This window comes from Lepidochelys olivacea, assembly GCF_965140295.1.
Source record: "Lepidochelys olivacea isolate rLepOli2 genome assembly, chromosome: 21".
NCBI classification, from domain to species: domain Eukaryota; kingdom Metazoa; phylum Chordata; order Testudines; family Cheloniidae; genus Lepidochelys; species Lepidochelys olivacea.
In genome coordinates, this window is record NC_140431.1 from 17,532,902 (window position 1) to 17,557,627 (window position 24,726).

General features: G+C 51.7%; 1 protein-coding gene across 2 annotated transcripts; it reads right to left on the reverse strand.

Annotated features, from left to right (window-relative positions):
* Positions 1-6,236: 6,236 nt before the first annotated feature.
* Positions 6,237-11,464, reverse strand: LOC311511107 (tetraspanin-18-like). 2 transcript variants are annotated; one of them, XR_014709203.1, is made up of 4 exons: positions 10,506-11,464; positions 9,293-9,391; positions 8,749-8,921; positions 6,237-7,546 (listed from the first exon to the last, which is right to left on the reverse strand). XR_014709203.1 is itself a non-coding variant. In XM_084611448.1 (4 exons), the coding sequence occupies exons 1-4, from the start codon at positions 10,572-10,574 to the stop codon at positions 7,492-7,494; spliced, it is 333 nt and encodes a 110-aa protein (XP_084467574.1). In that variant the 5' UTR covers positions 10,575-11,464; the 3' UTR covers positions 6,237-7,491. The 2 variants fall into 2 exon arrangements, 1 of the variants encoding a protein (XP_084467574.1); XM_084611448.1 differs by having other exon boundaries at positions 8,812-8,921.
* Positions 11,465-24,726: the final 13,262 nt, after the last annotated feature.

Here is a 24,726-nt window from a genome sequence, read left to right on the forward strand (position 1 = left end):
TGGCAGACTGTGCGTTTCCAGGACAAATTCACGTTTCAAAATCATTTTAAAAAATGGCTCAGACCATGAGGTAGCTTAACCGAAAGAACCCCCCAAAATGAAACCCCTCCAAATGTAAAAAGACCGTGCGCGCACACACAGAGCTACAGTACAACACAGCCCCCGCCTGCTCTCCCTTCCACACAGGGAGAGGAGCCGGCAGGGGTACCTCAAGGGAAGGGCTGTGCCCAGCACATGGAAGCTGACAGTAGACACATGCCAGGTACCCGGTACTGGATCATCTGATGCCAGCGGGCTGGGCGCCAGCCATGGCCTCAGGACAACTTATGAGGAAATTTCCATTTTTCAACCTGATTGTTCCTATTGACCTCCTGTGGGGTTTTGCTGGCTGGGAACACCACGAGATGCCGTCGCTTGGTGTGAGACAGAACGAGACGTGCGCTCGGTCCTGTGACATGCTGGGGTCAGTGGAGTGGAGCTGCCTGGGATTAACCCTGAGGGAAAGAACTAGGGAATCCCAACAGGTGGCTACTGGGCTACATGCAGGTGAAATCTCCCCTTCTCACGCAGCGACCTGCACTCAGTGCCTGATCCAAAATCCATGGAGGTCAATGGGAGACTTTCTTCTGGCTTTGGATCAGGCTCTTAAAGATCAGATGAAGCCCCATTGAAGCAGAGACACTGATGCCCTGGATCCCTCCCGCCCCCAGAGCCATTCACACCTACCAGGGCAGAGCGTGTGTCAAGTGTTACCCCATGACAGCAGCTGCATTCAACAGCCGTTGTGACAAGCAGAGACTCAGACATCATCCTCCAGGGTACAGGCCACCCACCCACCAACCAGCTACTCGGTTGGCATCTCAGAGCCCCCAGCTCACATCCTCTTCATTACAGACAATTCACGTTTGCTTGTCACTCTTGTTGCCAAATGGAAAAATCCATCTTTTCTCTCCCAGCCAGTTTAATCCTGTCCCACCAGGGGGATCTTAGACATAATCCACTCTCTCTTGATGGCTGGAAGGCATCACTTCAACCAGCCCTGGGGACGCTTCTCCTTTCATTGGTGGCAAAAGTGGGAGAATGATGGATGGGTGTGATGCGTAGCTGAGCAAACCACGTCACTGTGTTTGGATCCCACCAGAGCCAGCACCCTGGCAGGACTTCAGAGCTCCCCATCCTGGTCAGTAGCCAGGTGCTCAGAGGCATGATGGAAATGTACAATTTTTCCCACCGCAGAAACACTGCTTTGGTTCCGCAGAGCAGCAGCGATTGGAGGCAATTTTTACTTTGTTAAGCAGAAGGCGATCAATCGCTGTTTTTGCAGGGTTCGCTACTGCAAGGCAGGGCAGCTGGATTAGCAAGAGGCAAAACAAACAAACAGACAGACAGACAGAGAGGTTGCTGAGGTTTAGAAAGTGGAAGTGTTTCCCGTCCGATGTATCAGTTTGAAAGGAGGTCAAATCTGGGGTAAGAACCCCCTGGTGCTGCCCTTCGATCTGCCGGGTAGAAGGAAACCAGGGGCAATCATAGAATCATAGAATATCAGGGTTGGAAGGGACCCCAGAAGGTCATCTAGTCCAACCCCCTGCTCGAAGCAGGACCAATTCCCAGTTAAATCATCCCAGCCAGGGCTTTGTCAAGCCTGACCTTAAAAACCTCTAAGGAAGGAGATTCTACCACCTCCCTAGGTAACGCATTCCGGTGTTTCACCACCCTCTTAGTGAAAAAGTTTTTTCTAATATCCAATCTAAACCTCCCCCACTGCAACTTGAGACCATTACTCCTCGTTCTGTCATCTGCTACCATTGAGAACAGTCTAGAGCCATCCTCTTTGGAACCCCCTTTCAGGTAGTTGAAAGCAGCTATCAAATCCCCCCTTATTCTTCTCTTCTGCAGGCTAAACAATCCCAGCTCCCTCAGCCTCTCCTCGTAAGTCATGTGTTCTAGACCCCTAATCATTTTTGTTGCCCTTCGCTGGACTCTCTCCAATTTATCCACATCCTTCTTGTAGTGTGGGGCCCAAAACTGGACACAGTACTCCAGATGAGGCCTCACCAATGTCGAATAGAGGGGAACGATCACGTCCCTCGATCTGCTCGCTATGCCCCTACTTATACATCCCAAAATGCCATTGGCCTTCTTGGCAACAAGGGCACACTGCTGACTCATATCCAGCTTCTCGTCCACTGTCACCCCTAGGTCCTTTTCCGCAGAACTGCTGCCTAGCCATTTGGTCCCTAGTCTGTAGCGGTGCATTGGATTCTTCCATCCTAAGTGCAGGACCCTGTTAACCAAGGACACTGAAAGTCCTGGATCCCAGAGAACACACAGTCCATTGCTGATGGGGTTAGAGCCGGCCCTTCGCCAGCCCCCAGCACACCACATGGATCAATCCATAAACCAGAGTCCAGCTGCCGCTTCTTATGTAAGGGGTGGCACGACGCAAGAAACGCACCCGGGAGAAGGGCCCGGCGGCTGCTGTTCCCTCAGGTCAGTTTCACGGCAAGTTCTGCACCCCAAGGGAGAGAAGGCTTTGGATTCTTTGACCATGGGATGGTGTTCCATGAAGGAGGAGTGCTGGGCAGAGACGGGCTCCATCTTACGAAGAGAGGGAAGAGCATCTTTGCCAGCAGGCTGGCTAACCTAGTGAGGAGGGCTTTAAACTAGGTTCACCGGGGGAAGGAGACCAAAGCCCTGAGGTAAGTGGGAAAGCGGGATACCGGGAGGAAGCACAGGCAGGAATGTCTGTGAGGGGAGGGCTCCTGCCTCATACTGGGAATGAGGGGCAATCAACAGGTTATCTCAAGTGCTTATATACAAATGCACAAAGCCTTGGAAACAAGCAGGGAGAACTGGAGGTCCTGGTGATGTCAAGGAACTATGACGTGATCGGAATAACAGAGACTTGGTGGGATAACTCACATGACTGGAGTACTGTCATGGATGGTTATAAACTGTTCAGGAAGGACAGGCAGGGCAGAAAAGGTGGGGGAGTAGCACTGTATGTAAGGGAGCAGTATGACTGCTCAGAGCTCCGGTACGAAACTGCAGAAAAACCTGAGTGTCTCTGGATTAAGTTTAGAAGTGTGTGCAACAAGAGTGATGTAGTGGTGGGAGTCTGCTATAGACCACCGGACCAGGGGGATGAGGTAGATGAGGCTTTCTTCCGGCAGCTCACGGAAGCTACTAGATCGCATGCCCTGATTCTCATGGGTGACTTTAATTTTCCTGATATCTGCTGGGAGAGCAATACAGCGGTGCATAGACAATCCAGGAAGTTTTTGGAAAGCGTAGGAGACAATTTCCTGGCGCAAGTGCTAGAGGAGCCAACTAGGGGGGGCGCTTTTCTTGACCTGCTGCTCACAAACCGGGTAGAATTAGTGGGGGAAGCAAAAGTGGATGGGAATCTGGGAGGCAGTGACCATGAGTTGGTTGAGTTCAGGATCCTGACGCAGGGAAGAAAGGTAAGCAGCAGGATACGGACCCTGGACTTCAGGAAAGCAGACTTCGACTCCCTCAGGGAACGGATGGCCAGGATCCCCTGGGGGACTAACTTGAAGGGGAAAGGAGTCCAGGAGAGCTGGCTGTATTTCAAGGAATCCCTGTTGAGGTTACAGGGACAAACCATCCCGATGAGTCGAAAGAATAGTAAATATGGCAGGTGACCAGCTTGGCTTAATGGTGAAATCCTAGCGGATCTTAAACATAAAAAAGAAGCTTACAAGAAGTGGAAGGTTGGACATATGACCAGGGAAGAGTATAAAAATATTGCTCGGGCATGTAGGAATGAAATCAGGAGGGCCAAATCGCACCTGGAGCTGCAGCTAGCCAGAGATGTCAAGAGTAACAAGAAGGGTTTCTTCAGGTATGTTGGCAACAAGAAGAAAGCCAAGGAATGTGTGGGCCCCTTACTGAATGAGGGAGGCAACCTAGTGACAGAGGATGTGGAAAAAGCTAATGTACTCAATGCTTTTTTTGCCTCTGTTTTCACTAACAAGGTCAGCTCCCAGACTGCTGCGCTGGGCATCACAAAATGCGGAAGAGATGGCCAGCCCTCTGTGGAGATAGAGGCGGTTAGGGACTATTTAGAAAAGCTGGACGTGCACAAGTCCATGGGGCCGGACGAGTTGCATCCGAGAGTGCTGAAGGAATTGGCGGCTGTGATTGCAGAGCCATTGGCCATTATCTTTGAAAACTCGTGGCGAACCGGGGAAGTCCCGGATGACTGGAAAAAGGCTAATGTAGTGCCAATCTTTAAAAAAGAGAAGGAGGAGGATCCTGGGAACTACAGGCCAGTCAGCCTCACCTCAGTCCCTGGAAAAATCATGGAGCAGGTCCTCAAAGAATCAATCCTGAAGCACTTGCATGAGAGGAAAGTGATCAGGAACAGCCAGCATGGATTCACCAAGGGAAGGTCATGCCTGACTAATCTAATCGCCTTTTATGATGAGATTACTGGTTCTGTGGATGAAGGGAAAGCAGTGGATGTATTGTTTCTTGACTTTAGCAAAGCTTTTGACACGGTCTCCCACAGTATTCTTGTCAGCAAGTTAAGGAAGTATGGGCTGGATGAATGCACTACAAGGTGGGTAGAAAGCTGGCTAGATTGTCGGGCTCAATGGGTAGTGATCAATGGCTCCATGTCTAGTTGGCAGCCAGTGTCAAGTGGAGTGCCCCAAGGGTCGGTCCTGGGGCCAGTTTTGTTCAATATCTTCATAAATGATCTGGAGGATGGTGTGGATTGCACTCTCAGCAAATTTGCGGATGATACTAAACTGGGAGGAGTGGTAGATATGCTGGAGGGGAGGGATAGGATACAGAAGGACCTAGACAAATTGGAGGATTGGGCCAAAAGAAATCTGATGAGGTTCAATAAGGATAAGTGCAGGGTCCTGCACTTAGGACGGAAGAACCCAATGCACAGCTACAGACTAGGGACCGAATGGCTAGGCAGCAGTTCTGCGGAAAAGGACCTAGGGGTGACAGTGGACGAGAAGCTGGATATGAGTCAGCAGTGTGCCCTTGTTGCCAAGAAGGCCAATGGCATTTTGGGATGTATAAGTAGGGGCATAGCGAGCAGATCGAGGGACGTGATCGTTCCCCTCTATTCGACATTGGTGAGGCCTCATCTGGAGTACTGTGTCCAGTTTTGGGCCCCACACTTCAAGAAGGATGTGGATAAATTGGAGAGAGTCCAGCGAAGGGCAACAAAAATGATTAGGGGACTGGAACACATGAGTTATGAGGAGAGGCTGAGGGAGCTGGGATTGTTTAGCCTGCAGAAGAGAAGAATGAGGGGGGATTTGATAGCTGCTTTCAACTACCTGAAAGGGGGTTCCAAAGAGGATGGCTCTAGACTGTTCTCAATGGTAGCAGATGACAGAACGAGGAGTAATGGTCTCAAGTTACAGTGGGGGAGGTTTAGATTGGATATTAGGAAAAACTTTTTCACTAAGAGGGTGGTGAAACACTGGAATGCGTTACCTAGGGAGGTGGTAGAATCTCCTTCCTTAGAGGTTTTTAAGGTCAGGCTTGACAAAGCCCTGGCTGGGATGATTTAACTGGGAATTGGTCCTGCTTTGAGCAGGGGGTTGGACTAGATGACCTTCTGGGGTCCCTTCCAACCCTGATATTCTATGATTCTATGAAGCAGCAGCGAGAAGTTGCCTGATGAAGGTTCGGGCTGCACTGGGCATTGGCTGCGTGGGACTGCGACTCCTTAGCCAGTCATTGGGGAGGAGGGAGTGAAGGTAGCGAAGGACCCCAGTGAGAGCGAGTCCATGTGCTTTGGGGAGTGCAGCACTGTGGGATGCCCACATGGCTCTGGCAGCTGCAGGCACTTGGCTGTGGATGCCCCAGAGGAAGGGGGGCCCCCAAGCATGGTGGGAGATGGTGGTGAGAGACCTCATGGAATTTTGACCTTTATAAAACCGAAATCTGGGGTGACCTTGGTGATTTAGTGACTTGTGCCAGAGCAGGAGTGCAGGTGGGTGGCAAGCAGAGCATGGGCAGGGGCTGCGCAAACCCTCATTGCCCCTCCAGCTCAGCTAATGCACCTCAAATCTCACGTGGGCCCCTCCCACTACCCCAGTCCCCCCCCCTTGTCCAGCTCCATTCTAGCCCTGCCCTGCTCCCTGCTGCAGATCCCATCCAGAGCGCCCCACACCCTCCGCCTTTGACACTGCACCCCTCTCCTGACCATATAACCACCCCCTGCCCACCCTTCATCCCACTACTCTAGTCCTGGACCTCTCCTGAGCCAGGCTCCACAGGCTGGCAGGCATGGAACTGCCCCAAGCAAACCTAAACCCCCCCTGTGAGATGGTGTGGATAGCTTAGCCCTTTTCCAAGCATTAAAGCCTTTCCAGGCTATTAAAAATCCCCAGGTCCCAATCCGTTCTCGAGGGTGCTTAAAACATTCTTTTAAACCCCACTATAAAAGCTTTGATCCCTTCCCGCAGCAGCTGGGAACAAGCTAGTCCCATGCTCAGCAGAGATGGCACCAAGCCAGTTTTCCAAATGGGCAGTGAGAGGATCACAGGGAACAGCGAACAGACCAGTGCGTGATTAAGGCTCAGTCAGGTTGGGGGGTGTCCAAAGTGAACAGATCCAGAAATTCCACTTTTCCTTGGAGATACCCACAGGGATTTTTCCCCGATGAGCGAGCTTCTCTCCACCCCCAAGGCAAAAGGGGGGACACCCTGACTCAGAACAAGGTGGGTCAGATGCAGAGGTCGACAATTGCCAGGCAGCATGTGGATTTGGTCCGGAGACACAGCAATGGAGCTGCTGCCGGAGCCCCTTGTGCAGAAGCCTCAGTGCAGTGCTGGGGCTGGGAGGGCGTCTCTGGGAGCAGGTCGTTCCCCAGCGGTGCTCTATGCACCCTGCTGGTGCCAGGCTGGGGTCGGCCCTGAGCGTGGTACTGGGGCGATCTTCGGGCAGCACACAAGCCCTCTCCGCATTTTGGTACCGGCCGGCAGAACCCAGCTCTGCTGAACGACGAGGTGTAAAGAGGGGCGCCTGCAGCCGCTTCCAGGGGGAATGAGATCCAAGGCACCAGGGCGGAGTGGAGGCCAGCAGCAGGATGCAGGATCCCTCACACATATCCAGGCTCCAGAGCATCGGGGGTGCTGAACGGACTGTGGGGCAGACTGGAAGGATCCCATTGAGTCTCTCAGCTCAGGGTCCTCCCCAGGACTGGCAAAGCCGTGTCTCGAAGCACGGCCTGGCCATGACCCGGTCATCAGAACGCCCTATGCATCATGGAAAGCCAGCGTGGGGCTGGACGGGAACGACGCCCCCTAGCCGTGGGAGCTGGCAGTGCACAAAGCCCTGCCGAGGCGCCGTCACCCCAGAGTCCTGGGAACTAGAACACACCCAGGCCAGGCGGCTCCCAGCTCTTGCACATGAAGCGGCTTCACGGCCAGAGGGGCTGGGGCGTTCGCCCACCAGGGAGCCTGACAGTCACCAGGGCTCCTGCCTTTGCAGCGTCTAGCTCGGGCCGTTCCAGAACCTTCTCCTGTTCCAGACCTTCACTGTCAGGTCGCTGGGGAACGAAGGGAGAGAGGAAGTGAGGCCAGGGGCTGCCCATGCGCGAGCCCCACCCCGGCCGTGCCCTGCCCCCAGCCCCTCCCCACCCCCACGTGCATCATGCTGCAGGCCAGGAGACCCAGGCCCCAGTGTGTGGGACAATGGGAGCACGGAGCCATTGCTCAGGGCGGGGGCAGCGTGTCGAGCCCCGTGCGCCCCCCACCCCTCCCCTGCCTAGGAGACGGACCTGCTGCTGGCTGCTTCCGGGGCGCAGCATGGAGCCAGGACAGGTAGAGACTAGCCTGCCTTAGCCCCGCTGTGCCGCTGACTGGACTTTTAACGAAAACCGGACGCCTGGCAACCTGAGCCCGGTGCCCGACAGAGGTGTGTCCCTGGGCTGAGAGGGCGACAGCCCGGTGCCCAGCAGGGCCCTGTGTCCCCGGGGTGAGAGAGCCTAGGGTTGCCAGCCCTCCCGGATTCACCAGGAGTCTTCCAGAATCACGCCCTATCTCCCAAAGCTGCTGAAGCCCAAACCAGGAGATTTTAGGCACTGAAAGTCCAGCACTGAAAGTAGCTGTCATGTCCCTGCGGCCGCTGGGGGTGGGGCAGGCAGCTCCACACGCTGCTCCCACCCCCAGCACCAACTCCGCAGCTTCCACTGGCCAGGAACTGCAGCAAATGGGAGCTGTGGAGGCGGTGCTGCTGGCATGGGCAGCATGTGGAGACCCTGGTCCCCCCCCCACCAGGGGCCGCAGGGACGTGACAGCTGCTTTCAGGAGTGGTGCGGAGCCAGGGCAGGCAGGGAGCCTGCCTTATCCCCGCTGCGCCCCCAACTGGGAGCTGCCCAAGGTAAGCGCTGCCCGGCCAGAGCCTGCACCCCGCATTCCCTCCCGCACCTCAACCCCCTGCCTTCCTGAGTCCCCTCCTGCACCCAAACTCCCTCCCAGAGCCCACAGCCCCTCCCGCACCCCAACCCCCTGCCCCAGCCTGGTCAAAGAGAGTGAGGGTTGGGGAGAGCGAGCAACGGGGGGGGGAATGGAGTGAGCGGGGCAGGGCCTTTGAGAAGGAGCAGGGCAGGGGGCGGGGCAAGGATGTTTGGGTTCGCGTGGTTAGACAGGTGGCAACCCTAAGAGAGCCCCTTAACCGTCTGTTATTGTGTGACTGAAGAAAGGTGCCGGGACCCAGGAGGTGACCAGGCACGACCGGGAGTGAGCCTACCTGGGTATTGATGTAATCAGGGCCCCTCTGTTTACAGTGCTCCCAATCCAGCAGGTGACTCACCAGGAGAGGCCTGTCCTGGGTGCAGCAGGCCCGTGGCTTGCTGGATGAAGCTCATGAAATCGGGAGCTGTTCCCAAAATCCTCGGGCCCTAAAACACTGCAGCGTGCGAGCTGAAAGAGAAGCCCTACGGCGTCAGCATGACAGCTCTCTCTGCAGCGCGGTGACGTCACGGCAGCCTCCCCGCGCCAGCCCAGGGTGGCAAATGTTCCTGCCTGATGCAAGCAAATGGTGATGGGCGAAGGAGAACCCATCCCATGTGCCCTTCCCCAGCCCCCGGAGCTCACTCAGCCCGAGCCACAGTCACCCTGGAGATGGGGTGGCAGGTGCATGACCCCAGCCCCTCTTTTGGGCAGGGTGCATGGCTGCAGCACTTGCCCTCCTTAGCAGCGCTGTGGTCCCGAGGGCAATGGATGCTCGTCAGCAGCACTGCTCTGCCCTAATGCCTGGGTCCTAGGATCGGCAGCTCCATCCGGAGCCTTACCACAATCACGAGGGTGTTCCAAGACGCCGAGAACACTTCGGAAGAGGTATCCCCTTGGTAATTCCTCTGCAGCTCCGACGGGAAGAATTCAGACTTGATCTGCAGGAAAGACGAAGCCAGCTCAGCCCTTCTGCTCGTAAACTGGGCCCCAATGGAAGGGGCCAGAGTGACAGCCCTGGAGAGTGACGGCCTCCGCTCCCAGGCCCTCCTCCTGGCTCAGCCCAGGCAGCCACAGGGCACTGCCAAAGCGGTTCTGGAGGGGCCCTCTAGGGCTTGTGGGGCTTCAGCCTTCTGGCCCTGCTGTGGGCATGTGTGCATGGCACCTGGGACCGAGCAGACTTGTGCTGGCGCAGTCGAAATAGCTTGTAGACGCTGCGCCGCAGGCTGGAGCGTGGGTGGGGGTGGGCTGGAGAGCCTGAATGCTGGCAGAGCGCCAGCATTAAAGTGACACAAGGCGGAGCAGCAGCCAAGCGTCAGTGCGAGCCTGCCTGGCAGGAGCCGTGGGCCTGGGCTGGAGGCTCGCGCCCGGCTGCAGCATAGCCATTCCCTGTCTGCACAAGGACTGCTTTCAGCCGCCCCACTTTTCCCATGCCTGTCCTTGCCCACGTAAGGGGCTGGGTGGCACCTCCCAGCGCCAGGCACTGCCCCAGAGCAGACACGCCCAGGGAGGTGGCTCTGTCCAGCTCTGGTGGGGAGCTGTGAGACTTCAGACTGCTCACCTCTCGAGGAGCCACCACTGGACACTGCCGGCTGGGGGCAGGCCTAGGCTGATGCACTGGAGACAAATGGCTCCACCACTAATTCCCTGTCCCCAAACGCAGAGTCACCCTCCTGGGGGCTCCCGGTGGGTCAATGGGACGGGAGCAGAGCCCGTGGGCCGAGGTGCCAGGAACAACCAAGCTGGGCTTCTGCTTGCTAGCACTCTGCTGGGGCACCGTTGCCACCCCTGGAATGGCTGCAGATTCCCATCTCCTCCAGCCCGCGTGGTGGCCGTGGTGGTGAAGAGGCCATGCCCTGTACTGAGCCCGGACAATGGCCCCTGCTCTCAGCCTAGCCGGACTCCCATGTGTGAGGGCTCTAATCTACTCCCCTGGCTGCTGCCTGCCGCCAAGGCACTAGCTGTATCCTGGGTCACAGCACAGGCCGTAGGGGGCTGGGCAGAGCCAGGATGAGGTTGGTGCTGCCAAGTGGGCCAGAACCCCCCAGCTGTTACCTGCTTCCTGTGCACCGGGACAAGCGTGGCAGCCACAAGCTGCGTGGCATATATCAGGAACACCAGCATGAAGAACTAAAAGGGAAGGGAGAACGGGGGTTGGGTTGGTGCCCAGTGCAGGGTCCTGGGGGTCACCCTGTCTGCCAGGGCTGGGGTAGTGCCTGGCACAGGGCCTGGGGGGTCACCCTGCCTGCTGTGCCGGGGGCAGTGCCTGACCCTTTAAGGATAAGGCCTTTGTCTGCAGCCATATTGTAAGGCCTAAAGCCTCAGACCTTCGCAGCCAGATTAAAAGAGCAGCTGAGCAGCAGCCATGAGCTGACAAGCAGGAAGTCACAGCCTCACATTCCAACTAAATTACATTAAAAGAATGTAAAATCAGGCTGTCAAGAAGGAGACCCCGTCCTAATGGCCCCCACTGTCACCAGATAAAGAAACAGATCTTAAGATGGCTAAAGAAAACGTAGTTTGATAGCGTCTGTCTGTCAAGAAATCACTTCTCAATAGTTATGGTTGTGAAATCCTCATTTCTTTATTGTTTTGTCATTATGGTCCCCACTTCCCTATTGTTTATCTGTATGGTCTCTGACTGGTTCTTTAATTGTTTCTGTCTGTTACATAATTAATTTTGCTAGGTGTAAATTAATTAAGGTGGTGGGGTAGGATTGGTTAGAGAATTTTGTTACACTATCTTAGGATTGGTTAGTAAAATTTTCGTATAATAATTTGTTAAGGTATAGCTAAACAGGACTGAAATGTCACTATATGAACTGGGGTCCAAAGGGAAGTTCTTTGGGAACCAACTCCAGGCCACAGCCTCAAAGGTCAGAACTGCCAGACCTCAAGACTCTGCCAGTCATAGGTGCCGACTCCATGGGTGCTCCGGGGCTGGAGCACCCACGGGGAAAAATTGGTGGGTGCTCTGCACCCACTGGCAGCTCCCCACCCCAGCTCACCTCCACTTCTCCTCCGCCTCCTCCCCTGAGCGTGCCATCACGTCCTGCTTCTCCCCCTGGCTCCCAGCTCTTGCGCCACGAAACAGCTATTTCGCGGCGGCAAGTGCTGGGAGGAAGGGGGAGGGAGGGGGAACGCGTCGCGCTCAGGGGGATTTGGGGAGGAGTTCAATAGGGGCAGGGAGGGGGTGGAGTTGGGGTGGGGACTTTGGGGAAGGGGTTGGAATGGGGGCGGGGCAGGGGTGGAGCCAGGGTGGGGCCGAGGGACAGTGCCTGGTGCAATGCCCTGTGGGGGTCACCCTGCCTGCTGTGCCGGGGACAGTGGCTGGCGCAGGGCCCTGAAGAGTGACCTGCGCTGTCAGAGGAGATGCGTGCTCAGTGGGCAGCTCCCATCTACTCCTTGTCCAGAGCCAAGGATCAGTCCTTACACTCTGTCTCCAGAGTAGGGTTGCCAACTTTCTAATCGCACAAAACCCAACACCCTAGCCCCTTCCCCCAAGGCCACAGGCAGCGCACCGCCCCCTGCTCCTCTTGGCCAGTGGGAGTGCAGAGCTGGTGTTTGGGGCAGGGGCAGGGGGCAGTGTGCAGAGCCCTGTGGCCCCCCTGCCTAGGAGCCGGACTTGCTGGCTGCTCCCGGGGCGCAGCGCAGTGTCGGGACAGGCAGGGACCAGCCTGCCTTAGCCCCGCAGCACCACCAACCGGACTTTTAACGGCCCTGTCAGCTGTGCTGACCGGAGCCTCCAGGGTCCCTTTTCGACTTGGTGTTCTGGTTGACAACCGGACACCTGGCAACCCTACTACAGAGCTCTGCCCAGTCTGATCACCCCCAGCCCCTTCTGAGGGACAGTGTGCCAGAGCCCCACGCATCTCCCTCCAGGAGACTCTCCCGGACATACAGCCTTGCCCTTGGCCTCACTCTGGGCCTGTCCTGGCTCTGCCCAGCCCCAGCCATTCCTCCCCGCTCCTTCAGCAGAAAGAGGCCAGGCCCTGGGAGCTGTGGCTGGGCTCCAGGCCTAGCTAAACTCCAGAGGCTTTGCCGGCACAGCCCTAGTGGCAACACAGTGCACACCCTGGCAGGAGGCGTTCTGCTGGCATAGCCACCCCACCGCTCCACCAATGCTGGCCACACCAACAGACGCACTCTTCTGGCTACAGAGCTGCGTCTACACTGGGGCTCTGCAGGTATTGCGGCTATGTCGGCTCAGGCATGTGGGGTTTTCGCTATGCTGGCAAACTCTCTAGTCTCAGATGGTGGTGGGCGCCCAGACACCGTGGTGACAGGTGCTAACAGGGCTCTCAGGGGAGTCCCCAGCCCTCCTCAGAGGAGCTAAGGAAGAGGCACAGCAAGCGGGAGCTCTCCCAGGGAAGGAGGAGTGAGGACATGACCCTTGGGGTGAGGTTGTCTGTCAGTCTATTGTGTGCTTGCTGCCTACCCTGGGCCTGCTTGACTGAAATTCACAGTCTGGTCTGTATGTTGGGGGGGGGGGGGGGCGTGTGCTGAGGTAGGGCTGGCAGCTTCCTAATGAGGCTCAAGCCACCGTCCTTTGATCCCTGATCCCTCTAGGACCCCTTGACAAGGGGGCAGGGCTACTCAGGGAGAATGGGAAGGGGGGTTGCTAAAAAGCCAGCTCATAAGCCCCCCGGAACTGCACAGGGGAGTTTTGCTAGGGAGTTTACAGAGCCAGATACACTCAACAAACATTCTCCAAACTTGGGCCAATAACTTCTGTACCAACCCCCAAAAAAGCCTTGCCAGAGTAAAAATACCTGGGGCTATCAAATGTATTGCACTGAATGCAGCATGTCCGATTCCCTGCATTGTGGGCAGGTGGTGTATGTGTGCATTCAGTGCAAGCAGCGCTTGGCCCTCAGAGACTGAGTACAGGGTCTGGAGACCAGAGGGGCTGAACTGGCAGAGCTAAGGGAGACAGAGAGGTGCATAGAGGAGACTTTCAGGGATGCAGTAGAACGGTCCCACCCCCGGTCTGACAGCCTCTGTGCTGTTGAGGAGGATGAAAGTCCACGGAAAAGAGACCATCAAGCTGGAGTGGAGGGAACCAATTGCATAGTTGAGCGACTCCTTCCAGATGATGTCGTAGTATCCTCTTGCACTGAGGATACCTCTCCGAGGGAGGGAACTCCAGCTATTAGGAAGAGACAGGTAATAGTAATGGGGTATTTGAATATTAAAAATATAACTAGCTGGGTTTGTGATGACCAGGAGAACTGCCTGGTGAACTGCATGGTACATTACCTGCTGAGTGTGAAGGTTGTGGATCTCTCGAGACATCTAGACGGTTCTGGGGAGGAGCCAGTGGTTATGGTACATGTAGGTACCAGTGACATAGGGAAAGGCAGGAGAGAGGTCCTGGAGGCCAAATTTAGGCTGCTAGGGAAGAGGTTAGAGTTCAGGACCTCTATTGGGAGCATTCTCTGAAATGCTTCCAGTTCCACGCTCAGGCAGATCTGCAGGGTCTCAATGCAGGGATGAGACGATGGTGTATGGATGGGGGGGTTAGGTTTATAACTGGGAAAGGAGGAGCCTATACAGGAAGGATGGGCTCTGCCTAAACCACAATGTAACTGGATTGTTGGCATGTCAAATTAAAAGGTCATAGAGGAGTTTTTAAATTAGGGGCTGGGGAAAGCCGACAGGTGTGGAGGAGCACACTGTGAAGAGACATCCCTTAGGGGAGGATTTATTATGTGGATTCTCTATATTCTAGTAAAGAGGAGTGGATAGAAGTTGATAAAGTACAGGTAGAAGCTGAAGAGAAACAGATGAAAAGAGTCACATTCAATTACATCACATGGGGGCAGACAACTAAATACTGACAAATTTTATAAGTGCTTGTATACAAATGCTAGAAGTCTGAATACTAAGATGGGTGAACTTGAGTGCCTGGTATTAAATGAGGAGGTTGATATAACAGGCATCCCAGAAACTTGGTGGAATGATGATAATCAATGGGACACAGTACTGTTGTAGGAGCAGCAGTGATCTGTATGCTGTGTATAACCTGTATTCTCAAAAGGTCTGTTACACTTCCCCGCCCTCCGCTTTTGTCTCCTCTCCCTCTTTGAATACCTGTGAAGTGGGTTTCCCTCTCCCCCTCCCTCCTGGAATGCTTGTGGGATGGATGAGCTGCATGAACAGCTGGAAGATCAGAGGAGCTCCCAGGTAGACAAGGTGTCTGGGACTTTAATTAGGCAGCGATCACACACCCAATGCATGGACACTGCAGGGACACTGCCCGAGGTGGAGTGTGACCAAGCAGACGCTGCCAAGTCATCTCTAGTCGCAGGCCATGAGGAGCAGGTCCTTAAAAGGGGAAGGGGCCATGTGCTCAGGAGTGCACTCACAAGATAGTACCTCCCGTGAAGGCCCTTCACCTGGACCGCCTGGCCAGCGGTTCACCGCGTTGCATTCCATCGTGCCTTGGGAAGATTTACCTTCATCGCACCGTCCATCTCTGCGCTGTGGGACACTTACCTTGAAGGTTCCTGACATCTCCAGTCCCGTGCCTGTCCTGGGAGCATGAGTATGCGAGTGTGAGTGTGACCCCCGCCCCCTTCTTTTGAGCTTAGCTGTCAGTATAATAAACGTGCTGCTTTCTGCCAAACTCTGGTGGGTCATTAGTCCTCCCTAAGCTCACTAGCTGGCCCAATTTCGGGTAGCAAATACAAAATATATAGGAATGACAGAGTAGGTTGTGCTGGTGGGAGAGTGGCATAGAGTCCCATATACTGAAAATCTGAAGTGAAACAAATTGTGCCATAGAATCTCTATGGATAGAAATTTCATGCTGAAATAATAAGAGTATAACAATAGGAATATACTACCGACCACGTGACCAGGATGGTGATGGTGATTGTAAAATGCTGAGGGAGATTAGAGAGAAGAAAAAAATAGAAAACTCAGTAATAAAGAGTGATTGACCCCATATTGACTGGTTACATGTCACCTCAGGTCAGGATGCAGAGATAAAATTTCTATACATCATTAATGACAGCTTCTTGGAGCAGGTAGTCCTGGAACCCAGAAGAAGTGAGGCAATTCTTGATTTAGTCCTAAGTGGAGCACAGGATCTGGTGCAAGAGATCAATATAGCTGAACTGCTTGGCAATAGCGACCATAAGGTAATTAAATTGAACATCCTTGTTGTGGGGGGGGACACCAAAGAAGCCCACCACAGTAGCATTTAACTTCAAAAAGAGGAACTACACAAAAATGAGAAAGCTAATTAAATGAAAATTAAAAGGAGCAGTCACAAGAGTGAAATGCCTGAAAACTGCATGGAAACTTTTAAAAAACACGATAATAGAAGCACAAACTAAATGTATACCCCAAATGAAAAAAAACAGTAAGAGAACCAAAAATATGCCACCATGGCAAAACAACAGAGTAAAAGAGATGGTTAGAACCAAAAAGGCATCCTTTAAAAATTGGAAGTCAAATACTACTGAGGAAAATTGAAAGGAGCTTACCGTCCAGCACGCTAAGTGTAAAAGTATAATTAGGCAAAAGCCGAAAGAGATTTTGAAGAGCAATTAGCAAAGAAACAAAAACTAACAGCAATTTTTTTTTAAGTACATCAGAAGCAGGAAGCCTGCCAAACAACCAGTGCGGCCACTGGAACATGAAGGTGCTAAGGGAGCACTCAAGGAAGACAAGGCCATTGGGGAGAAGCTAATTTAATTCTTTGCGTTGATCTTCACTGCAGACAATCTGAGGGAGATTCCCATACCTGAGCCATTCTTTTTAGGTGACAAATTTGAGGAACTGTCCCAGTTTGAGGTGTCAGTAGAGGAGCTTCTGGAACAAATTGATAAACTAAACAGTAATAAGTTACCAGGCCCAGATGGTATTCACCCAAGAATCATAGAATCATAGAATATCAGGGTTGAAGGGACCTCAGAAGGTCATCGAGTCCAACCCCCTGCTCAAAGCAGGACCAATCCCCAACTAAATCACCCCAGCCAGGGCTTTGTCAAGCCAGGCCTTAAAAACTTCTAAGGAAGGAGATTCCACCACCTCCCTAGGTAACCCATTCCAGTGCGTCACCACCCTCCACCACGAGTGAAAACATTTTTCCTAATATCCAACCTAGACCTCCCCCACTGCAACTTAAGACCATTGCTCCTTGTTCTATCATCTGCTACCACTGAGAACAGTCTAGAGCCATCCTCTTTGGAACTCCCTTTCAGGTAGTTGAAAACAGCTATCAAATCCCCCCTCACTCCTCTCTTCTGTAGACTAAACAATTCCAGTTCCCTCAGCCTCTCCTCATAAGTCACGTGTTCCAGTCCCCTAATCATTTTTGTTGCCCTCCGCTGGACGCTTCCAATTTTTTCACATCCTTCTTGTAGTGTGGGGCCCAAAACTGGACACAGTACTCCAGATGAAGCCTCACCAGTGTCAAATAGAGGGGAACGATCACGTCCCTCGATCTGCTGGCAATGCCCCTACATATACATCCCAAAATGCCATTGGCCTTCTTGGCAACATGGGCACACTGTTGACTCATATCCAGCTTGTCCTCCACTGTAACCCCTAGGTCCTTTTCTGCAGAACTGCTGCCGAGCCATTCGGTCCCTAGTCTGTAGCGGTGCATGGGATTCTTCCGTCCTAAGTGCAGGACTCTGCACTTGTCCTTGTTGAACCTCATCAGATTTCTTTTGGCCCAATCCTCCAATTTCTCTTGGGCCCTCTGTGTCCTATCCCTACCCTCCAGAGTATCTACCTCTCCTCCCAGTTTAGTGTCATCTGCAAACTTGCTGAGGGTGCAATCCACACCATCCTCCAGATCATTTATGAAGATATTGAAAAAACCAGCCCCAGGACCGACCCGTGGGGCACTCCACTTGATACCGGCTGCCAACTAGACATGGAGCCATTGATCACTACCCGTTGAGCCTGATGATCTAGCCAGCTTTCTATCCACCTTATAGTCCATTCATCCAGCCCATACTTCCTTAACTTGCTGGCAAGAATACTGTGGGAGACCATGTCAAAAGCTTTGCTAAGGTCAAGGAATAACTCGTCCACTGCTTTCCCCTCATCCACAAAGCCAGTTATCTCATCAAAGAAGGCAATTAGATTAGTTAGGCATGACTTGCCCTTGGTGAATCCATGCTGACTGTTCCTGATCACTTTCGTCTCCTCTAAGTGCTTCAGAATGGATTCCTTGAGGACCTGCTCCATGATTTTTCCAGGGACTGAGGTGAGGCTGACTGGCCTGTAGTTCCCCAGATCCTCCTTCTTCCCTTTTTTTAAAGATGGCCACTACATTCGCCTTTTTCCAGTTGTCCGGGACCTCCCCCGATTGCCATGAGTTTTAAAGATAATGGCCAATGGCTCTGCAATCACATTCGCCAACTCCTTTAGCACTCTCAGATGCAGCACATCCGGCCCCATGGACTTGTGCATGTCCAGCTTTTCTAAATAGTCCCAAACCACTTCTTTCTCCACAGAGGGCTGGTCACCTCCTCCCCATGCTCTGCTGCCCAGCGCAGCAGTCTGGGAGCTGACCTTGTTCGTGAAGACAGAGGCAAAAAAAGTATTGGGTACATTAGCTTTTTCCACATCCTCTGTCACTAGGTTGCCTCCCTCATTCAGTAAGGGGCCCACACTTTTCTTGACTTTCTTCTTGTTGCTAACATACCTGAAGAAACCCTTCTTGTTACTCTTAACATCTCTTGCTAGTTGCAACTCCAGGTGTGATTTGGCCTTCCTGATTTCACTCCTGCATGCCAGAGCAATATTTTTATACGCATCCCTGGTCATTTGTCCAATCTTCCACTTCTTGTAAGCTTCTTTTTTGTGTTTAAGATCAGCAAGGATTTCACCGTTAAGCCAAACTGGTCGCCTGCCATATTTACTATTCTTTCTACACATCGGGATGGTTTGTCCCTGTAACCTCAATAAGGATTCTTTAAAATACAGCCAGCTCTCTTGGACTTCTTTTCCCTTCGTTTTATTCTCCCAGGGGATCCTGCCCATCAGTTTCCTGAGGGAGTCAAAATCTGCTTTTCTGAAGTCCAGGGTCCGTATTCTGCTGCTCTCCTTTCTTCCTTGTGTCAGGATCCTGAACTCGACCATCTCATGGTCACTGCCTCCCAGGTTCCCATCCACTTTTGCTTCCCCTACTAATTCTTCCTGGTTTGTGAGCAGCAGGTCAAGAAGAGCTCTGCCCTAGTTGGTTCCTCCTGCACTTGCACCATGAAATTGTCCCCTACGCTTTCCAAAAACTTCCTGGATTGTCTGTGCACAGCTGTATTGCTCTCCCAGCAGATATCAGGATTATTGAAGTCTCTCATGAGAACCAGGGCCTGCGATCTAGTAACTTCCGTGAGTTGCTGGAAGAAAGCCTCGTCCACCTCATCCCCCTCGTCCGGTGGTCTACAGCAGAATCCCACCACAACATCACCCTTGTTACTCACACTTCTAAACTTAATCCAGAGACTCTCAGGTTTTTCTGCAGTTTCATACCGGAGGTCTGAGCAGTCATACTGCTCGCTTACATACAATGCAACTCCCTCACCTTTTCTGCCCTGCCTGTCCTTCCTGAACAGTTTATATCCATCCATGACAGTACTCCAGTCATGTGAGTTATCGCACCAAGTCTCTGTTATTCCAATCACATCGTAATTCCTTGACCGTGCCAGGACTTCCAGTTCTCCCTGCTTGTTTCCCAGGCTTCTTGCATTTGTGTATAGGCACTTGAGATAACTTGCTGTTTGTCCTGCTTTCTCAGTATGAGGCAGGAGCCCTCCCCTCTCGCGCTTTCCTGTTTGTGCTTCCTCCCGGTATCCCACTTCCCCACTTACCTTAGGGCTTTGGTCTCCTTCCCCCCGTGAACCTAATTCATAGATACTAAGGTCAGAAGGAACCATTATGATCATCTAGTCCGACCTCCTGCACAACGCAGGCCACAGAATCTCCACCAACTCCTGCAAAAAACCTCTCACCTATGTCTGAGCTATTGAAGTCCTCAAATCGTGGTTTAAAGACTTCAAGGAGCAGAGAATCCTCCAGCAAGTGACCCGTGCCCCATGCTACAGAGGAAAGCGAAAAACCTCCAGGAAAGAATTTTCTGTAGTAACTCAGATCCCACCCCATCTAACATCCTATCACAGGCTATTAGGCCTATTTACCATGAATATTTAAAGATCAATTAATTACCAAAATCATGTTATCCCATCATACCATCTCCTCCATAAACTTATCAAGTTTTATCGTAAAGCCAGATAGATCTTTGCCCCCACTGCTTCCCTTGGAAGGCTATTCCAAAACTTCACTCCTCTGATGGTTAGAAACCTTCGTCTAATTTTAAGTCTAAACTTCCCAATGACAGTTTATATCCATTTGTTCTTGTGTCCACATTAGTACTGAGCTTAAATTATTCCTCTCCCTCTCCGGTATTTATCCCTCTGATATATTTATAAAGAGCAATCCTATCTCCCCTCAACCTTCTTTTAGTTAGGCTAAACAAGCCAAGCTCCTTGAGTCTCCTTTCATGAGACAAGTTTTCCATTCCTCGGATCATCCTAGTAGTCCTTCTCTGTACCTGTTCCAGTTTGAATTCATCCTTCTTAAACATGGGAGACCAGAACTGCACACAGTATTCCAGGTGAGGTCTCACCAGTGCCTTGTATAACTGTACGAAAACCTCCTTATCCCTACTGGAAATACCTCCCCTGATGCATCCCAAGACCGCATTAGCTTTTTTCACGGCCATATCACATTGGCAGCTCATAGTCATCCTGTGATCAACCAATACTCCAAGGACCTTCTCCTCCTCCGTTACTTCTAATTGATGCGTCCCCAGCTTATAATTAAAATTCTTGTTATTAATCCCTAAATGCAGGACCTTACACTTCTCTCTATTAAATTTCATCCTATTACTATTACTCCAGTTTACAAGGTCATCCAGATCTTCCTATATGATATCCCGATCCTTCTCTAAATTGGCAATACCTCCCAGCTTTGTGTCACCTGCAAACTTTATTAGCACACTCCCACTTTTTGTGCCGAGGTCAGTAATAAAAAGATTAAATAAGATTGGTCTCAAAACTGATCCCTGAGGAACGCCACTGGTAACCTCCCTCCAGCCTGACAGTTCACCTTTCAGTAGGACCCGCTGTAGTCTCCCTGTTAACCAATTCCTTATCCATCTTTCAATTTTCCTATTGATCCCCATCTTATCCAATTTAACTAATAATTCCCCATTTGGCACGGTATCAAACGCCTCACTGAAATCTAGGTAAATTAGATCCACTGCGTTTCCTTTGTCTAAAAAATCTGTTACTTTCTCAAAGAAGATCAGGTTGGTTTGGCACGATCTACCTTTTGTAAAGCCATGTTGTATTTTGTCCCAATTACCATTGACGTCAATGTCCTTAGCTACTTTCTCCTTCAAAATTTTTTCCAAGACATTGCATACTACAGATGTCAAACTAACAGGCCTGTAGTTACCCGGATCACTTTTTTTTCCTTTCTTAAAAATAGGAACTATGTTAGCAATTCTCCAATCATACGGTACAACCACTGAGTTTACAGATTCATTAAAAATTCTTGCTAATGGGCTTGCAATTTCGTGTGCCAATGCCTTTAATATTCTTGGATGAAGATTATCTGGGCCCCCCGATTTAGTCCCATTAAGCTGTTCGAGTTTTGCTTCTACCTCAGATATGGTAATATCTACCTCCATATCCTCATTCCCATTTGTCATGCTACCATTATCCCTAAGATCCTCATTAGCCTTATTAAAGACTGAGACAAAGTATTTGTTTATGTAACCCTTCTGCCCGTCAGAGTTGGCAGCAACAAGGGCCGGGTTCAATATCTAGGGGTTCCATTCCAATAACACAATGCAAACCGGCTCGAGCCCCCACCCAGTGACCTGGGACAAATATATACCACCCCTGCTGGGCGCCTCCAAGAGGCAATACTTCCCCTCTCGCAAGCACATAGTCTGAGTGTAGCAAAAGTCTTTTAATAACAGAGAGAAACAATGTGGCATTATGTTGGGGAAACACCACCAACAGGATTCATAACACAACCCATGAGCAAAAACAACCCCACCCCAGCAAATTTGGGCATGCCCTTTTCCCTTTGGTTCTTGAGTCCAGCAACCCCAAATCACCCAAAGTCCCAAAAGTCCAATGCCCCAAAAGTCTCTGTCCCTGGTCAGGGCAGCCCCAGAGTTCGAAAGTTTATCTGCGGAGCTTTACCTCCCAACCTGGGTGGAAATGGGACGGGGGTAAGAGGCACCTTACGTGATCTGAAGCTGACCGCCCCATAGCGGCGCTCCACTCCGCCAGCCGCCCCACAAACCCCTTCACTCAGCTGCGCTCCGCTCCGCTCGCCGCCCCACGAACTCCTTCACTCAGCTGCGCTCCGCTCGCCGCCCCACGAACTCCTTCACTCAGCTCCACGGCCCACAAGCAGCTCCTGCCATCCACACACTGCTCCGCGTCGAACTGCTTCACCAGCCCTCCCGCAAACTGCTCCACAATATATCTTCAGGCTCCCCCACTACTTAACACAACACTCAGTGATTTCAGCTCTTAGGTGAATTCAGCTTATAGTAGGGGAGCCCCAGTGCTGGTGCACTGTCAGCCCAAAGCGAGCTCAGCAGCCTATAACTAGACTTCTAATGAAATCAAAATTAGCTCTGATATTCCACAGTGGAGAGAGGAGGAAGTGCAATCAGCATGTAAGGCCCTCACCAAGGGGCCCACGCCACCAAGTATTAATACTTGTCCCCAGCCTCTCTCCGTTCACACAGTTTTGGAACCCATGACCCTTGCCTAGCGAGTGCTACTTAGTTGATGGTGAATCCCTCCATCACAACAAAAGGCCACGTACAGTTCCAAGCACAGTTCCCATAATCAGGGTAATAACAATTTATTCTTCCTGCCCCAATAACAGAGACACTGGGGATCCCACAGCAGCCAAAGTGACCATTTGGGCAGCTATGGTCTCATTCTAGGCGTGGTGGGTGTGCCTATGCAAATGAGATCGGCCCCTGAAGTTCTTTTCCACAACTTGCCACACCTCACCACCAGATGTCAGGGTGGAGCTCATCCTGACACTGCTTACATTTAGATATTGGGCCATGCCTAGATTATCCTTGACCTCCACTCCATCCTCAGTGTTTAGCGGTCCCACTTCTTCCTTCTTTGTTTTCTTCTTATTTATACGACTATAGAACCTTTTACTATTGGTTTTAATTCCCTTTGCAAGGTCCAACTCTACATGGCTTTTGGCCTTTCTCACTTTATCCCTATGTGTTCTGACCTCAATAAGGTAGCTCTCCTTGCTGATCCCTCCCATCTTCCACTCCCTGTAGGCTTTCTGCTTTTTCTTAATCACCTCTCTGAGATGCTTGCTCATCCAGCTTGGTCTACAACTCCTGACTATGAATTTTTCCCCTTTCTTGGGATGCAGGCTTCCGACAGCTTCTGCAGCTTTGATTTAAAGTAATCCCAGGCCTCCTCTGCCTTTAGATCCACAAGTCTTTCAGTCCAATCCACTTTCCTAACTAATTTCTTTAATTTTTGACAGGTTTCAGAGTAACAGCCGTGTTAGTTTGTATTCGCAAAAAGAAAAGGAGTACTTGTGGCACCTTAGAGACTAACCAATTTATTTGAGCATGAGCTTTCATGAGCTACAGCTCACTTGCATCCGATGAAGTGAGCTGTAGCTCACGAAAGCTCATGCTCAAATAAATTGGTTAGTGTCTAAGGTGCCACAAGTACTCCTTTTTTCTTTTTAATTTTTGAAAGTCAGCCCTTTTGAAATCAAAAACCCTAGTTGCAGATTTATTTTTGTTTATCCTTCCATTCAGTTTGAACTGAATTAGCTCATGATCACTTGAACCAAGATTATCCCCTACAACCATTTCTTCTGTGAGGTCCTCACTACTCACCAAAACCAAATCTAAAATGGCATCCCCTCTTGTCGGTTCAGCAACTACTTGATGAAGGAATCCATCAGCTATCGCATCCAGGAAAATCTGAGCCCTTTTATTATTACTAGCACTCGTCCTCCAGTCTAAAGAAAAGGAGGACTTGTGGCACCTTAGAGACTAACCAATTTATTTGAGCATGAGCTTTCGTACGCTACAGCTCACTTTCTCTGAAACCAGTCTATATCTGGGAAGTTAAAGTCTCCCATGATCACGCAGTTCCCATTAGTATTTACTTCATTAAAAACATTGAAGAGGGCTCTGTCCATATCCAGATCGGATCCCGGCGGCCTATAGCCCACCCCAAGCACTATCCCAGGGGAGGCTCTCGTAGTTTTCTTCCCCAGTGTGATTTTTGCCCAGACGGACTCAGTCTTATCCATTCCATCGCTTCTTATTTCTTTACATTCTACCTCCTCATTGATCTACAATGCTACTCCACCACCTTTGCCTTTATTTCGGTCTTTCCTAAACAGCACCTCCCCTTCGATACCCGTACGCCAGTCGTGACGACTCTTCCACCCTGTTTCTGTTCTCCCTGGAATAGCTGGTTTCCCTTCCTGCACCAGTAGCTCTAGTTCCTCCATTTTGTTACCTCGGCTGCTCACTTTAAAGCCCTCCTCACTAGGTGAGCCAGCCTGCTTGCGAAGATGCTCTTCCCTCTCTTCGTTAGGTGGAGCCTGTCTCTGCCTTCTTGGAACACCATCCCATGGTCAAAGAATCCAAAGCCTTCTCTTCGACACCACCTGCGTAGCCATTCGTTGACTTCCATGATTCGACGGTCCCTACCCCGGCCTTTTCCTTCCACGGGGAGGATGGACGAGAAGACCACTTGCGCCTCAAACTCCTTTATCCTTCTTCCCAGAGCCACGTAGTCTGCAGTGATCTGCTCAAGGTCATTCTTGGCAGTATAATTGGTGCCCACATGGAGAAGCAGGAAGGGGTAGCGATCCGAGGGCTTGATGAGTCTCGGCAGTCTCTCCGTCACATCGTGAATCCTAGCTCCTGGCAAGCAGCAGACTTCTCGGTTTTCCCAGTCGGGGAGGCAGATAGATGACTCAGTCCCCCTGAGGAGAGAGTCCCCGACCATCACCACCTGCCTCCTCCACTTGGGAGCGGTGGTCATGGAACCCCCATCCCTAGGACAGTGCATCTAATGCCTTCCAATCGCCGGAGTCTCCTTCTGCTTTCTCCCCCCAGACATATCATCTGGTCCACTCTCCACAATGATACCTGTGGAGAGAACATGAAAGCGGTTAGTTACCTGTGTCCGCGTTGCTGGAACCCAGACATTCC